Source organism: Vanessa atalanta, chromosome 20 (genome assembly GCF_905147765.1).
Source record: "Vanessa atalanta chromosome 20, ilVanAtal1.2, whole genome shotgun sequence".
In the NCBI taxonomy this organism is placed as follows: domain Eukaryota; kingdom Metazoa; phylum Arthropoda; class Insecta; order Lepidoptera; family Nymphalidae; genus Vanessa; species Vanessa atalanta.
In genome coordinates this window covers 2,208,553-2,226,518 of record NC_061890.1, presented here as the reverse complement: position 1 = coordinate 2,226,518, position 17,966 = coordinate 2,208,553, and the positions used below count along the sequence as shown (strand labels likewise).

At 34.0% G+C, this 17,966-nt stretch overlaps 3 protein-coding genes across 4 annotated transcripts; 2 read left to right on the top strand and 1 right to left on the bottom strand.

Annotated features, from left to right (window-relative positions):
- Positions 1–1,161: 1,161 nt before the first annotated feature.
- LOC125072054 (eukaryotic translation initiation factor 3 subunit A) lies at positions 1,162–12,555 on the bottom strand. 2 transcript variants are annotated; one of them, XM_047682541.1, is made up of 23 exons: positions 12,366–12,555; positions 11,917–12,145; positions 11,177–11,351; positions 10,795–10,983; positions 10,610–10,714; positions 9,820–10,028; positions 8,648–8,814; positions 8,063–8,200; positions 7,686–7,890; positions 7,485–7,584; positions 7,121–7,350; positions 6,618–6,810; positions 6,381–6,485; positions 6,055–6,184; positions 5,626–5,828; positions 5,268–5,410; positions 4,029–4,192; positions 3,620–3,689; positions 2,863–2,944; positions 2,438–2,613; positions 2,157–2,249; positions 2,029–2,075; positions 1,162–1,781 (listed from the first exon to the last, which is right to left on the bottom strand). In XM_047682541.1, exons 1-23 carry the CDS (start codon positions 12,433–12,435, stop codon positions 1,741–1,743), a joined length of 3,264 nt encoding a protein of 1,087 aa, XP_047538497.1. In that variant the 5' UTR covers positions 12,436–12,555; the 3' UTR covers positions 1,162–1,740. The 2 variants fall into 2 exon arrangements, with proteins under 2 accessions (XP_047538497.1, XP_047538496.1); XM_047682540.1 differs by having other exon boundaries at positions 2,029–2,249.
- Positions 12,556–13,089: 534 nt separating this feature from the next.
- Positions 13,090–14,200, top strand: LOC125072083. Its single transcript, XM_047682593.1, has 2 exons — positions 13,090–13,697; positions 13,854–14,200. The coding sequence occupies exons 1-2, from the start codon at positions 13,347–13,349 to the stop codon at positions 14,169–14,171; spliced, it is 669 nt and encodes a 222-aa protein (XP_047538549.1). The 5' UTR covers positions 13,090–13,346; the 3' UTR covers positions 14,172–14,200.
- An 801-nt stretch (positions 14,201–15,001) lies between these two features.
- LOC125072080 lies at positions 15,002–17,244 on the top strand. Its single transcript, XM_047682589.1, has 3 exons — positions 15,002–15,405; positions 15,487–15,601; positions 15,976–17,244. Exons 1-3 carry the CDS (start codon positions 15,044–15,046, stop codon positions 16,267–16,269), a joined length of 771 nt encoding a protein of 256 aa, XP_047538545.1. The 5' UTR covers positions 15,002–15,043; the 3' UTR covers positions 16,270–17,244.
- The last annotated feature ends 722 nt before the right edge of the window (positions 17,245–17,966 follow it).

The window sequence follows — 17,966 nt, the reverse complement described above, 5'->3', positions numbered from 1 at the left end:
TATTTATATTTGTATAACATGCACAGGTTTCGGTGAATTTATCATTTATTTAGCGGGATATGTGGTCCACTCGAAGAGTCGGTGGGGATCAAAATCGGCGTCACTTCTACACACATATCCGTGTTGCAGACTTGCGAACAAGTTTAAAAAATAAATTATCAAGTAAGTTTCTATACTAAACTCAAACTTAAATTCCTTTATTCAATATAGAAGCATTGCACTTACTTATTGATAGTCAAATTAAACACTACCACCGGTTCGGAAAAGGAAACACCCTGACCTGAGAAGAACCGGCGAAAGAAACTCAGCGGTTCTTTTTTTTTGTCAAACTTATTAGTACTAAGTGTGCTAAAGTTACATAAAATTCTGTAAGTTACAAAATATATAATTATGTAAAAATAAAGTTTAATTTATTTCATGCTTTTAAACTTATTGTCACCAAATCGAGGGTGCGGATTTCAGCGTAATCAATTCCACTATACCTAAAGCTACATAAGCTCTTGATTTTAAGCTCAATTGAAAAATACGACCCACACAAATTAGATGTAGTTAAATTAAAGCTTGTTAAAAACAAAACAAGAATATATAATGTCTTCAGATAACTGAACATGCACTAAGAGTAACTACATAATAATATCTGATTAATTTAGAGGCCGACTGAACCTCCGACTTTGGCCAATATGGGCTGAAGTTTTGGCCTTAGCGAACTTCACTTAATGTTATTATAAATTCAACGATTGTAATTTGTCGCTGGTAAATATTTCTAATTTGTTGAATTTTCCAAAAATATGTGTTTTAATTGAAATTATTGTGATTGTTAAACTACTTTTAAGAAAATAAATATTGTAATTGAGATTGTTTAAAAGTGTCATTAATTTAGTCAACTTCAAGTTATAAACCTTCGACTTCACCCAAAAATCGACCTTCGGTCAGTGAACACGATATCATCGTTTCTGAAATGTTGATCAAAGCTAAATTAATTATGGCTTGCAATGCCGCAAGAGTTGACAATTAGTGAGCGCTCAGTACTAAGTCACTGACTGACTGACTAACTGGTTTAGAAATTTGAGGTACGAAGGAAATTTTATAAAATGAACTTAAAAAGCATTATTGCAAAGACTTTTTCGGTGGAACCATGTCACAAATTAAATAAAACTGAAATAGTGATTTAAAATTTAATTGTCCTCAACCAAAGAGAAATAAAAGAGAATACATTTAAAATGAACCATTTATATTGTAAATACTTTTGTATCGTAAGATTACATGTAGACCTTCGAAGTGTTGAATAATGCACATGACTAAATAATAATGGCGTACAAATGAGAAAAATAGGGTCCAGCGGGAAGCGACGTTAATAATAATAAATCCTTTATACGACAATTGTGTTCCGTTTTAATTACAATTTTCAACGTAAGAACAATGATGAATATATCAATTTAGTTTTCAGAACAGCTAGATAAAAATAAGAGCCATATTTTTAATAAGTTTTTATTGTCTCGTAATATATGTGACAAAACTGATAATAATTGCTTTTTAAGGCTGAATAATTATCCTGAATGTTAGTATTAAGAAAATGCAGTATAGCTTTACAAATGTTATAAAGAAAACATAGCTTAAAAAGCCTATAGCTACATAGGAAAGTAGTTTAAAACATTTAAATTTCTAACTAATTTTAAAGTATGAGGAATAGTTAAATGTTGAAAATCCGCTGAACCCTTTACAAGTATGCTAGTAGATCTCTCAGCGTTTCGTAGCCTGCTGCCACTCATCTGGGTCACGAGCTGAAACACGAATATTAATATTTAACTTTTTTTCTTTCTTTCCAATAATTATTATTTATACAATGTGGAATTTAGAGGCTATATACTATATTATTCAAAGGATTCCTTCCTTTAACATGTGTTTAATGCGTTTAAATATGTGTATATCGTTACAATGGTGTGTGATAGCTGTGAAGATAATGGAATATGATTAAAAAAATGCACGGTCTGTCTGTTGAAACAGTCTTTCAAATAAATCATCACTCACGCTTGTCTTCCCGACGAGGCGGCGGGCGACGTTCGCGATCATCACGCCTTGGGCCATCGCGGTCATCACGATCATCACGCCGTGGACCATCGCGATCATCACGCCGTGGACCATCGCGATCATCACGCCTCGGGCCATCACGGTCATCACGATCATCACGCCGTGGACCATCGCGATCATCACGCCTCGGGCCATCACGGTCGTCGCGACGAGGGCCATCACTATCGGAAATTAAAATTAATGAGCGCACAAAAGCATCGTTTGTGAGCTAGTTTCGTCGAATGGACTTTAATGTAGTAGTACTATTATGGCTCCCGCTCACTAGCATCTCGAGTTAACTCTAGTTTTTTCAATACTGCTATGTAAAGTCTACTTATAATAATTTTATTGTTCATTCATCGATTCTTACCGATCATCCCTTCTTGGCGGGAAACGATCTCGGTCCCGGAATCCGTCCCGGTCGGTGCGCTCACGGTCCCGAGGTGGATCGCGGAATCGATCGTCGCGGCGGTCATCCCGACGTACTTCGCCCCGCCTATCGTCACGAGGTGGTCCATCCTTGGAACGCCATGCAGACGAACGCTCCTGAACACGTTTTTAAATATGGTATTAATTCATAATAAACATAGCAAGTTAAATTATTAAGATATATTCGAAATTAAATTTACAATACAATCAAATTGAAACGGAGGGGTAGCAATATTTTTTTTTTGTAGATCAATGAGTTGTGAACCTTATCAGAACCATATTTAAATGATATTGAACAAGCTGTCAGCTCATTCTCTGGATCAACGTATAAATATTATTTATCAAAGAATTTGTATGTACACGTACAGTGGGCGCCGGTGGTGGTTCCGCCGGGCCTCGCCTCCAACTGCCGGTGTCTGGCCCGCTGGTGCGACCCACGTAGCGCGGCCTGTGGGACACAAGTACATTAGTTACACATACCATTATAGCAAGACATTAACACGCACCGAGGTGAGATCTTTGAGTCACGCACCAGAAGAAACATGATTGAATAAATCTCAAAACTCTATGAATAGCCAAGTTATGAAATTAGTAGTATAAAATTACTATCGGCTATATTATACTTGGCATAAAAAACTGTCTGGGACTCATTGAAGAAGCAACTGTATCCAGAGTATGATAGAAGAAAAAGTGGATGGTTTATGTAAAAACACAGAAGACTAACTCATTTAGTAATTTAGTACTAAATATGTTGAGTATTTATATACTTCTCTTAACATTCGAACTCTGTTGTTGTTGTTTAAACTGCTGAATTGATTTAGATGAAATTAGGTAAGGAGATAGTTTGAGTCCTGGGAAAGCACGTAGGCTACTTTTTTTCATTCGCGCAAAGAGAGGGCGAATGGGTGTTGACGGTTTGTTTACTATAGGTAGTTTTATTAATTTCGCGGGGATAAATCCCTGGGTTCGCTAGCGTAAAACTAAGTCTTATTATTATTTTCTTGAGCTACCGGAATACGCATAACCCCACACTACGTTCTATGCTTTTAAACATTATATTTATGCTAAAATATCTATGATGTATAACCTCAAACAGCAACTGTTGAACATATGAACATGTTACCTGTCATCCCGCAGCGGAGCGCGCCCCGGCGACCGCGGCCGCTCGTCGCGCACCGGCTCGCGGATGCGGCCTGGGGAACGAGATTTTAAACATGTAATACATACAACAAACTCATGGCGGAAAATTTCACTAAGAATATTATACTAATCATCAGATTGTCATTGTAATTTCGAGTAACAGGAACGGTATTATGTATAAATGAATCTGAAGTTTATAAGGCAAGAGGAAGATCGAAAAAAGATGAACAAGAAGTGAGTAAGAGAACTAAAACAGACAGATGAATGAATGAGAAAATAACTAAGCTGACTGCAAACAAATAGCACAAGCGAACGATTTTGATGACAATTATTGCACAAATATTCATTCTATAATGTATACATAATATGTTTATAATTATAATATTGCTTACTTGCTCTCCAAGGCTCCTTCTTTTCGGGCTCCTTCCTGTCGACATCCTTCCCCTGTCTCCAGCTGCCGGTGGAGGCGGGTTTCTGTGTGTCCAACTTACGAGCGATCTCCGCGTCGGCTGCGCGTGCTTTCGCTTCAACGCGGGCGAGCATCTCTTGGTGTTCCCTGGACAATAATCGATTTGTTAATATTATTATTATAACATGTTCTATAATATTTATATCCAAAAGCCTCTAATTAAACTTAACGTCATATATTTCAATTAAACTTGTAACATTTGACCAATTTTAATGTAACTTTGCACACACCAAAAGTATAATGTGAAATTGGAATCTAGTACACTTAATTAACGTAAAATTATAGTCAAATGAAAGTTAATCTTTAAAAAGTTTATGCCATATTATATATCGTGAGCCTCTTCTTTATATATTTAAGTGTTTCAATAATGTGGACTAGAATCTAAGAAGTTCTAGGCAACCTTACTTGATCAATTTTCCGCTCGGTACCTCAAGTGACGGCTAAAAGAGATCCCTTATTACAAAGTTTGATTTATACAGTTGAATACTTTAGTTTATTTTAGTGTAAAATAATAAGATTAGCAATAACATCCACGACAAAATTTTAAGTGATAATAAAATAATATTATTTTAAATAATAAGTTAAAAATATAGTAAAAGTATAATATCAATGTCTGATTTTTAAGACTCGACATTACTATTATTTCGATTTTCCTCTTCAAATAAGTGTAAAATTGTGCCATTATTAAAACCCTATCAATTAAGTAAGTTGACAAGCAGCAATAATACTACAGCATACAGTTTATTACAAAGAAAAAAATTATCAAATCAAGAAGCTGCTGTTGTGTTCTGATGTGCTGTTAATTTGTGTCGGCAATGTAAGGAATGGCTAACTCCTCTTACATATATGTTGTAAGAAGAATTAGCCATTCCTTACGCCGCTAACACAAGTATCTGCTATGTTGCCTCCTCTCTCGTTTCACTTATCACTGAAATAAAAGGCATTACCAATAACCTAATTTATCCTACTCATAGTACTACAATTATATGAACAGGCACTGCGTAATACAATTATGATATCATACAACATATAGTTGAATATAATATAAAAAAAAATCGACACATGAAATTAATTTCTTACATAATCACGAGGGGTTCACTATTTCAGTTAACACAACACGGGCAGAATTTATCACCGAGTAATATCCTTTGGCGGCACTCACCTCTCCTTTCTCTCCTTAAGCGCAGCGAGCTCCTCCTGGTGTTTGCGCTCCCGCTCCTCTTTTTCTTTCTTCTCCTGCTCCTCCGCGATGCGCCGAGCCTCCTCGGCCGCACGTTCCTCCATGCGACGCTTTTCTGCTAGCCACTGGAATAAAGAAAAATACAAACTAGAATAAAAAATATCATCATATCCTAGAAGAACTGGTACCCCTGTTTATTAATTTCACTAGTTCATTGAGTCAAAACAAATAGATTACCTAATGCAAATATAATAATAATAATAGTCTTGCTTCTCTTTTGAAGAACATTCATCAATCAACGAACTTTATAAATATGATTCAGAGAGCAATTCGCACTCACCTCCTGGCGCCTGGTCTCGACGCGCTGCTGCTGGCGCTGCGTGAGGCGCGCCTCCCGCTCGGCGGCGAGCTTGGCCTGGAAGGCGGCGAGGCGCTGCGTGTGCATGGCGCCGCGCTCGGAGCGCAGGCGGGCCATGAACTGGTCGCGGTGCACCGCCATGCGCGCCAGCCGCCCGGCCGTCGCCACGTCGCGCGCGCGCGTCTCTGCGGCGGACGAGTATTATTGTACACTGGCTTAGTTCAGGTGCTCGACCACTTTTCAATAGTCAACTGAAATTCTTTTACGTGTGAATTGCGAGCGTATTTGCGCTCCACTACCGCGAGTAAAAATATCGTTTTCGGTTGACCTACAATGTATTCGATGCAGTAGTTTAAATGTTTAAAAAAATTTAGATTTAATATGGAGATTCGATTAACGATGATGTCTAACCGATGAGCTGTTCGATGCGTTCTTTCTCCTGCTGCTCCCAGAATGCCTTGTCTTGAACTTGTTTCTCTTCCAAGCTCTTCTGGAGAAGTGGAATCTCTTCAATCCGCTTAGCGCGCTCGAAATAGTCCACCTGATAAAAAAGTTATAATAGTGAAAAATTTAGAAAGTTAATGTTAAGTAATTTCGGAGTTTCGGTATTTATTACATTTAACTGGTTTGCCATGTTAAATAAATGATGACTTACATTTAAAATAAAGATTTCAACATAGCACGACAACTTTTGCATAATTACTAGTTTACTTAAATGTATTATTAAAGTCATTTACCTTTTTCTCCTGAGACTTGAGACGAGCTTGTAATTCGCGTCGTTCCTTCATCAATTCTTCAGCTTCGCGTTGGGCAATTGCTTCTGCGTCCATTTTTTTCAAATCCTTTTGTATAAAACAAATTTTATACTATTGTCAAATTACAAAAAAAAAATCGAATGTAATTCTGGATATAAGAAGATGTTGTCGAAGTTTAAATGCCGATACATGTATATCAAAATTTTAGTCCCCACTCACCTCTTCGTCCAACTTTTGCAGCACCTTCTTTCCGTGCATGGTCTGTGAGATGTGCGCGAGTCGCTCACGCAAGTTCCGCTCGCGCATGGCGGCCATCTCGGACGCGTGACGCTTCTTCTCGCGCTCCTCGCGCTCCTGCTCCAGTCGGCGCGCCTCGGCCGCGGCTGCCGCCCGGAGTTGCTCCTCTTGACGACTAACGTACAAGATTATTATTGTAAAATAACTGATCATGTTTAAATTTATCTCCAATGAGGTGTTAAGAGTGAGAAGCCCAACTTTAAAGCCAAGATTTTTATAATAAACCCGGAAAATGTATTATTTTTGAGTTTATAAAGTTTGACGAATGTGTAAAATGTGTTACACACAGTGACAAAAAACACAAGCTGGACATGCCACATGACTGCACATTTGGCAATCCCCAATCAAGGGAAAACTAACCATATCTCAATTTCCAAATATTTTATGTTTGATGACATTTTGTAAAACGATAATAGATCGCGTACCGGAGCTCCTCCTCCTCGCGCACGGTGTTGAGACGCTCGATGTACTCCTTGCGCTCCTCGATGATCTTGTGTCGCTGCAGCACGCGGTGGTGCTCGGCGTGCTTGTTCTCGTGGTAGTGCTGCACCATGGTGAGGCGCGCGCGCTCCCGCTCGGCGCGGCGCCGCGCCGGCAGCAGCTCCTGCGCCGCACGCGACAGCACCTCCGCCGCGCGCACCAGCTGCTCGCGCACCTGCACCGAGGATGTTTGCTTTATTAATTTTTCCAATGCCATGCACGTCCGCCCGAGTTTTTCAGTTCAACTCGTTCATTCAATACGTGAGACGTAGCAATAGGTACGTAATTGTATATTGATAACGTCGTTACCTGTTCGGCGGGAGTCGCCTGGAGTATGGCGCCACCGCAAGCTTCGTCGGCCGCGGAGCACCACTCGCCACCACCGGCCTCAACACCGAAGTGAACACTCCTATGCGACAATAATTCACCATTAAAATAAACTCTATTTAATTGCAACAATTTTATTAGATAAATGAAAAACAAAACGATTTTTGATATATCTACACATACTTGTTGGCGTGGTCAACTCGTATCTGCATGTCGTTGTGCCTCACGCAGTCGACCAGGAGACGTTCGATGTGGAACAAGTCATCAGTGCCGGCCAGCTCCAGCAGACGAGAGAACTGAATGCAAGCATAACATTGCGCAACTTGACGGATCAGACGAACGAGAGCTACGTCCGTTAGCGCCGTCGTGTATTGAGCGAGGGAAGAATCTGTGAACAATTCATGTAATATATTATAAATGTCTATAAATTCTTATGAAAGCTTAGGTGCTGTAATTAAATGTAAAAGAGTATTATAAGTTTGGACAAATTAGTTTAAAAACAATTAATTAAATTAAAAATTAATGTAAAATACGATATATATGATAGTAATAATACATACTAGGATCTTCCTGTAGAGATTTGATGACAGTGTGCACATTGTGGCAGATTGTTAACGGATCAAATTCAACCTCGAGCCAGTTGTAAAGCTGTTGTAGCTGAGGCGACGCCAGCGCCACCACATTCAGACGTACAACATCTAAAAAGGAAAATAAATATATTTATAACGAGCACTGTTGACTTATTACAAATACTGAATACTAAGTTTGTGTTAACAATTTCAAGTTAAAAATATCAGATAATGATGTAGTACATGTATTTAAATCTCAGTCCAATAGCTGGTCCAATAAGATTTACATATATCGTGACTGAATACACTCCTTGATAGGGTAGATCTAGATCTCAGATGCTAAGTCCTGTGCCTGTACTAGCTCACTTTAAGCCGAAACACAACAATAAGTATTGCTATTTGATGGTAGAATATCTGTTAAGTGCATCTCACCCAGATGGGATATCACATTATTATATACATAGCATATTGGGGTATCTAATAATATAGTGGTAAAAAACTTCATCATCTTCTTTAAAGAAGTATTTAAACAATGCTATCTAAGTTTTTAATATGGACAATTATAACTATAATTACCTTTCAACAAGTTAGCTCTAGTAGGTGGTTGAGCAAGGCCAAGAAGAACAGCCAATCTCTGAGCTTTCTCGACAGGGCTCTTATCAGTCTCGACAAAGCGGTCAAACTCTGGATGCAGTGATGGTAGAGGCACAGAGAGTACAGCCACTAAGACTCGGCATGCCATTCTGGTTAAAACAAATAATTTTAAGTTAGTTTTATATTTTCTATGTAAATATTGAGAATATAAATAGATCATGACTTCAATATCATTGGATGCAAACACATATTCGTCAGCCTATTTCAATTTCAGTGCATAATATATTAGAGCTATTTGCCTTTTGTATGTAATATGTAAGGTTTGTTTATTATTAGTCCCAGCCCTCAAACATACAAAAAATATATATATATATGGGTAAAATAAACTTTGAATTTATTATAAATAAATTCCAGTCTTATTTATAAAAACAAAACTATAGCAATATACTTATTTTCCATCAAAGTAGCTTATTTACCATTTAAATAACATAGTACATATCATATTCTATTTACTTTAGATTCATTTAATTTTGAATATTGTGGGCACTTAAATTAACACAGACAGCACTGTAGTATGCTGAATGTCGCGTCAAGCTCCCTGTATTATATACCTCTGAGGCCTACCAAGTTCAAATTATATAACAATTTGAAATGGGATTTATTTCAGAGGATGATTTTAGTAGTTGATTCATACAATTTGATTTTTTTACTTATTGAATATGTTCTAAGTGAAGAACAATCATTACAGTTTTACATACATGTGGGAATGTTAGGCGTGTGATTGGGAGGTACAATATGAGAGCAAGAGTATAATAGTGTAATGATGACAGAGACAGCATGACAGAGAATTATGTAGGTGTGAGCGAGAGGGAGAAAGAGGAGACACAATGGCGGCAAGATGTATTGAAGTGTAACATACTTTTTTGTAAATTCGAAGCAAACAATATAAATTGTGGTTATTTTGTGGTTTCTTTCAACCCTACATCCCACATACATTTACTTGATTACCAAACATTGAATGAAAACACTTTTAATACATATCAGTTAAAACAGCATCAATATTAACACAAATTCAAAAACATCTAATTAAATAGGTTCAATAATAAATACTACTTGAAAAAATAAGTATATGTTTGAAGAAATTTATAACTTACTTTTGCAATTCCTCTTGGGTGATATTCTTCTTCATCTCCCTAGACAGCTGGAAGAGTTTTAACAAAGCAGCAGCATGGAAGAGGCAGTGACCAGCCTTCCAAAAGACAAGTGCCAACTTGCCATAATAATTAGCCATTGTTTTAGCTACGGGAGTCTTCTTGGACATGTTCATTAGGTTGTGTATGTCCTCTATGGCTTTGTAGGCTTCCTGTGAAATGGTAAACAGGATTAATTAATTAACCTTTAATAACTATTCCAATTCAAATAGTCATATATTTATGATAAGAGATAAAATTGACAATTTAACCGTAAAGTCTACAATTTAATTAAGAAATTATCCTTTTGTGACAAAAATAAGATATTTTTATTCTTATATTTAAAAAAAGTAAATAATGTTCTTTAGAATAAAAAATACAGTTTCATATATGGTCTAATATTATAATCATAAATATATTTTGTCTGGATTATAATGAAAACAGGCAACATTTTATTTGACTGTCACATTATACCAACAACATGATTTCCCTCCAAGGCCTACCACTTCATGTCTATTGTAAAGTCAGAAATGGGATTTAATTTGGAGGCACAGCTATATATATTTTTTTCTAGATAGATCAGAAAACTATGATATCAATTATAAAACAACAATAATATTGTAAACATCATAGTTGTTTAATCAGTGAATCAAATAATAGAATTGTATTGAAATTTTGTTGAAAAAAATTCAAATATATTATGGACATTTAATAATAGTACAAATTACTTCCATTTTAAGAGTAACATTCGTACCTGCCATAATTCCATTTGGATTGCGCTATCCAGTTGAAACAGTCTGGTTTCCAAGTTCAGCTGCTGGGTTTCTGGTTTTGTCATACTGACACTACCTGGCTGAGCCTGATGAAAAAAGAAGTCTTCAAATTTATTTTATTTTCAATATTTATATTGAATTCAAACAATTATTTTTTCTAACTTACATTAGATTTCCAAATATCTTCCAGATGTTTCCGCAGCTTATCACAAAGCTTCCTAAACTCTGTCTTACGTGAGTATTTTAGGCAGAATTGGAATGCCATGCGTGCAATGTCATGGTACAAAGTCTCTACATGGGTGTTCGTACGAAGCAGCTCCAGGCACTGGCAGTAGGACTCCCACAGGAATTTAACCTTGAGGTAGAAAATCACACAAATTGTTATTAATTCTGTATCTAGAATATCCTTTGGTATTTAAAAAACAAGGCTGTCCGTTAAAAACAATATATATTAACAAAATTTGTTTTAAAAGTATTTTTGAAATTATATCCCACAAAAAGTAGAAAAATCATTCATTGAGCAATTTTATGTTTAAATTAATACAAACCCATGGTGTAAGTATGGTCCTATCTGATCGATCTTGTGCATCTTCTCCTGACACTGCACTGAGCAAAATGCTTTCTGGTGTAGCGAGATTGTCAAGGTCATCTGTCTCAATAACGGCTTGAGTAGATTGTTCTCGTGCCGCCTCTGTACGCTCTTCTGCCATGCGTAGATATCCTCTGAGGAAATATTTATTTATTACATAATATACATACATTATTATATAAGAAATGTACTTTACACCATACTGGCATATTAAGTTCAAAGAGAGAAAAATGACTTAATCCTAAGGTTTCTATCAGTCTTAGTAAGAACACAGACAAATGTTTCGGAATGCACACTATTTAATTCAATTTTTATAACAAATATTGAACTAGATAACTTTTCAGTATATAAATATGACATAAATGTTAAATTAAATATTTAAATGATATATTTTTTTTCTCATCAGGGTGATTTAATTGGATAATAGATAAAATATTTGCTGTTACTCTTACATTTCTTTTTTTCCATTGTTTGTAATTATTATTGTCTATTTGCACTATACAATATTGTAGTTTATTTTCTTTATTTCTTTCTTCTTTATTAGATAAATAAAGAAAGAAATAAAGAAAATAAACAAATATTTTTACGAAATGTAAATAAAATATTGTAAAAGGTATTTATTTATTTAAAGTAGGCGAACAGTAGCGATTATAAGATCTTAATTAATGTTTTTTTTGACTGTATATTGATGTTATTTACCTTATTACTTGTTCCAAAGATCCAACATTCACAGATTGAAACATGTTCCTATATTGAAACAATCCTTCCTTCGCAATATGGGACTTGCGCAAATCCACGCACAATTCAAGGTATTTGAACATAATCGGCTCCAAGACGGACTCCGACCAGTTGTATGCCCATTTCTTGTTCCGGAACACCTCTTGCAAGGTGTCCAGTGCCCTTGCAGGCTTGTCCAAATCCATGAACTCTGAGGAACACCCATATTATAAATTTTATAGATAGGTTATATTTAACGATGTGTTTCTTAATATTAGATCATAAAAAGTAATAAAAAACGACAATAATGTAACGTTAAGTTACTAAGAATACTTTATTGTCTTTAGTAGAAACAAGGACATAGGATAGTGATTACGAAAGGTCTAAATTTGTGCAACGTGGTATGATGATAAGGACGGATATTAACATACCATTTGCCCGCTTAAGGGCATTTTCCGGACGCTGGCCGTACCGGGCCATATTATACGATGACCTATTCATTCATGAAAACTTTATTTTCCTGTCTGTCTCAAATCTTAGAAGAATAAAATTAATTATTCTTCTTTCACCACTATACTGTCAATCGACAGTAAATCAAAATGGCCTCTTCTACCGGCGCCACCTTGCTTTTGCAGCAGATTATATATAATATATAGATATAAATTATAAATACAACATTACAAAAGTAATGTTACCTACAAAAAAAATCTAATGGTTTAAAAGTTCTGGTGGTTATTTAAAAAACTTTATGTGTTCGTAATACTTATTTTAAACCAAGACGAAATATACTTTACCACTAAGTCATTACATAATACATATGTATCGCCAAATACAACACAGTGCTTATTACTTAGTATTGTTGTATTCCAGTTTGAAGGGTAACTAACACTGGTGAGCCAGTGTAATGGTATTGAATAATGTAAAACTTCTCATTACATGCTTTTATAACTATTACGAGTACGATTTTATAAAATCAAAATCCTAGTCGAAATTGAAAAATGCCTTTGACACTTATTGGTTTATGATAAAGTTTAAAATGCAAATACACTCTTGTGTGGCCATGTGTAGTGGTACCCATGACACACTGACACTGCGGAGCTGACACTAACTGGCAGTGATAACGATAAGTGACAACGACAACAGTGAGCACTAGCAGACTGCTGTACACAGTACACACTACTTAGCGCTAGCTTTTATTTTAAATGAGGTTGAAGAGGAATTAAAATATTGATTTGTTGAATACACTTCGGTGTTATTTTAGTTTTTAAATTGATTTTTTAAATTGGTAAGAGTAGTTGCCATCGGTGTTTTCAATCTAAACCAGTTATATTTTAGGGAATCAAAACCAAAATAAAATTTATTTCCGTTTCCATTCGCTTTGATTTGCTTATTATGGTTATTTCATAGATACAATGGAAGGCAAAAAAATTTGGTCGAAAAATGAAGTATTTAAATTTATCGCCCGATATAAACATTATAGAGAATTATGGGATACTAAATCTATAGAGTATAGAAATACTCTTAAAAGAAGAAATGCACATAGTAAATTAGCTGCTGAATTTAAAACCACAATTGCTGAAATAGGTAGGAAGATCCGCACTTTACGAAGTCAATTTTTTTATGAATACAAGAAAATGTATAATGATGAAGATGAGTATGGATCTTCTTCACAGAGTGCATACGTAACCAAGTGGAAGTACTATGAACCTTTACAATTTATTCTTGTTTCAAGGGAAGATATGGTGGATGGTTCTGATCTCCTGGTAAGTCATAGAAACTGTTGTGTAAAGTTTTGTTGTATATAAAAAAAAAATCTATATCTTTGATTTATATTTTAATAAATTGTGCAGTTATGAAATACTAGTTTTTTGGTTTTCAAAAGAACAAGATTTTTAATTTAAAAAAAATTTACCTTATAGGATTATAATAAAGATATATTTGAAGATTCAAACTCAAAAGTCAATAAGGATTCAATCAGTGACTCGGAAGATGAACCACAAATCTTAATTGTAAGTCAGAAACGAAAAAGGTCTAATTCATCAACAGATAGCAGCAACAACCAATCGGACCCAAGTTTTCAAGTTGACAATGATGAATTTCAGATATTTGGTAATTATGTGGCAAATAAATTAAGAGCAATGCATTATGAGAAAAATAAAAAAGAATTGAAAAGATTGATTCAACAGCATGTTATAAGATTGACTGAAGAAGATGACCGAGAATACTATTCAAATTGAAAAAATCTTTATAAAACTTTTTAAAAAAATGTAACTTATTAACATTATGTAACTTATTAACTTATTATCATTTTATGATCTATACTTTCTTTATTAAAATACTTAATAGTATAAAATTACTACTTATTTAAATTTTCTTTATTTCATAAACTTGAAATAACTTAGCTTAAAATACCAGTAATTTGAATTGATTTGATTGATTTTGTGAGCTTTTAACTTATTGTACTAAATACCAACTATACCAAATATTTTATATTTTACTAGTTTATGCCCATAGCTTTGCTCAAGTTTTTGGGATACTTGATACAGGTGTTAGGCATATAAAGCGTACATCCTTCTCTGGAGTTTAAGCTTGCGTCATAACAAATTTCATTCAATTTGGGTCAGTGGTTTGGCCGTGAAAAAGCAATAGACAGACAGAGTTACTTCCCCATTTATAATATTAGTGTAGATGTATATAACTGAACTTCTAACAGCTGGAACGATTTCGATGGAATTTCTCGATTGGACACAGTAGGTAAATTAAAAATTAAATTAACTTCTAAGGGAACCTCCAACCACTGAAATTTCGATTCTCACATCATACAAGTTTCAAAATAAGAAATAGAATATTTAATTTCTTGCGTTCATTTTTATTCGATTATTTATTTATCTTATAAATAACAATTAAAGTACAAAAGCAAATTGGAAAACACTCAAATGATTATTTAAATTTTTTTTTTTAATTTAAATATTTTTAGGCTGTATGATATAAAACTTCTTAAGAACAGAATAAAAATAATAGTAAATTTGACATTGACTTTATTTGGCGGATTCTAAAATGTCAATCTGTGAAGTCACACTATCTATACTAGCTTGTAAATGTTTGAAAAATGCAACTGGTTACTAAAGTGCACCTTTATCGTAGTCCTTACACAATATGCTATATTTCCGAAGACCGCTTAACTTTGCCCGATGAATATAGTTACAAATCTATCGGTGTTAAAAATGATACCAATGACTCGAACATTGGTGATCAAAACGTAAACATACTAGACTTAAATAAGAAAAATTTAAAATTTAGTACGTCTGCGTTATTTTTACAACCTTTCCTTAAAGAGTGTTTAAATTCGGATGTGTATAGAATAAACGTTTTAAGGAATTTGAATGAATTAAGTGGTAATCCAAATAGTGGGACGTTGTTTTTAAAATTAATTTTAGAACCACCGGATAGAGAAGTAATCGATTACGCATGGTAAATTTTTTAACTTATTTTAACAATGTTTTCGTGATTGATTATCAACGATCGATTGGTGTATGAGTGATATAATTTTAGGAACGAAAGAATGTTGCAGCTGATATGGACAAGGGTTGAGGTGGAAAATGCATTTTCATGGTTATCAACACTTGGTGGTGCTTATTCAGCATTAGGGGACTATTTTGAACATTGTGTAAGTACAAATATTTTTAAGTATATTTATTTTTAACAATTATATGAACTAAGAAAAATAATATGTTTTTCTGTTTAAATCCAAGACTGTAGATATTTGATTGAGGAACATCATTTTAATTATTAGAATAATAAAAAAGGAAGTTGAATAGAATGTAATGTAAAATTAAATTGTGATAAATCAAGTATTTTTCTTTCCCCAATTAGTAGTGTAAAAAATTTAAAGAAAAGAAGGTATTTACCCACGTGTTATTCGTAATGATTTTTCTGTGTACTATATTGTAGGTTTAATATTTTAATAAATATAAGAAATATGTTAATTTTAGTATATAGTATAAGGAAAACACATTATTAAGAAGTATATTTTGTTGACAGGCTGAAGAGGCTGGTAAAATTTCAATGCGCCAGTATGCATTGTCTAAAATGCTGGGTGATGACAGTCTAGCTGCTCGGAGCAGGTTATATTCTGCAATAGCTTTTGCTCAAAAGGGTAAACTAAAAGTAGCTAGGTATTTAGTAAGAAATATAGCAGCATTTGCCAGAGAAACTCATGATAAACGTCTCAATAGAATGTGTCAAGGTGTATGGGTTAAGCTAAGGTACTTACGAGAAAAACAGTGTATAGAAAAAAGCAATAGTGTTAAAACTGAAAACATTAATTCCGAGTGAGGTTTTTAAATGTTCTTATGAAAGTTGTTTGAAATAAAAAATGTTATAATTCTTGTTAAATGTTTGTAAAATTGTTTTAAGTAAAAATAAATATCTCTCACAAATGTTTATAATTGTACATACAAAGTAATTAGTGCAGCAAAACCCTTATACCATTTAAAGTATGATATATATCCATTTACAACATATGTGACCAAATACTAAAACGCTTCATATATTAAATAAGAAGATATTATTTAGATTGATATAACTATTGCCAATAACGATAAGAAAATATTTACAAATGGCGGCCACTGCAAATAGTGTGAGTGAGAGGGCACTAGCCCTCTCACTCACACTATTTGCATCTCATTTTGTGACATAATCAGGTTGGAATTGAATATTTATTCAAAATTATACCAATTTTTGTACATTGTATTGTATTATAATATACATATTTTAATTGGAAATTAATAGAATTTCAAATGTTTGTTTCTTTCATTGTTGATGACCGCATTTATAAATATTTTCCTTATTGGTAGGTATATAAGGATATCTGCTTAAAAAGCTTGAACCAGAAGTGCTATTATGAAAAATTTTGATCATGGACTATAAAAAACTGATTTGAATTGTCATGCAACACTTAATACAATAATACTTGTGATAACTATATCATGTATCAATATTAGTCGGTTTTAGAATTTATTCTGCCCTCGCTGATATTATTTTTTGTTTTGTATTTCATCACTTTTGTTTGTAATTTTGTCAATATTCCGCTGGCGTTGTAAATTTTTTCGATGATATGAAACTAAGATAAGCTTTATAAATATTTTTGATTATACACATTTGTACTATAAAATGTACATTGCTTAAGAGATATATATCAAAAAGTCAATTGATAGTGTTTTAATCGCATTAAAAATAAGTTCATATTTCTTAATTTTTTGTTTGAGTGTGTTGGAAGGACTTTTGAATAAATGATAACTTGACATTCAGTATATTTTCTATTAGTTTGTTCCTTTATGCTGTATAATTATAGACTTTTATTGTTTTGGCTACACGTGATGACTTACCCGCTCTTTTCTGTTTGTGTTAAAATAAAAACAAAAGAATAAACAGCTACTATCTTCACACGAGTACAATAAGGGTATTTATTAGGGATGCTTCTCCTGCTAAATAGTTATAAGTGAATAGCAGGTGTTTAGTTGAACAACAATTCTCACTTTCTGTCCTCATTGATTTGATATTGTAACGGAGCATTGTTTAATTTATAGTTCCCTAAACAACAGTTGTAGGTAAAATCGTAAATGGTTGATGGAAAATAAATGTATACAAACAGTATGTCTGTCAACATAAGCAATTGGTTCACTGTTCAACGTGAGCACAGATTTATTTAAAAATATTGGATAATTATAAATCATTTCGCCCAACTAGCGGATATATACATGAGAAAAGGAAATATGTATGTGTATATATATATATACATCTTTCGCGTGGGTCCCGCTAAGTGGAAGTGAGCTCGTCTGATTCTCAGGCCTGGGATTTTCTTTTCGTTTTGGTTATGGTTTTTACTTTGACTGTCTTTACATAATAAACAAACAAAGTCGCTTTTCGCTGTTGGTACGCTTAGATCTTTTAAAATACACAACTTATTTCAATGCGGTTATTATCAATAAACAAAGTGCTTCAAGAAAAACTTATATAACATGCATATTATA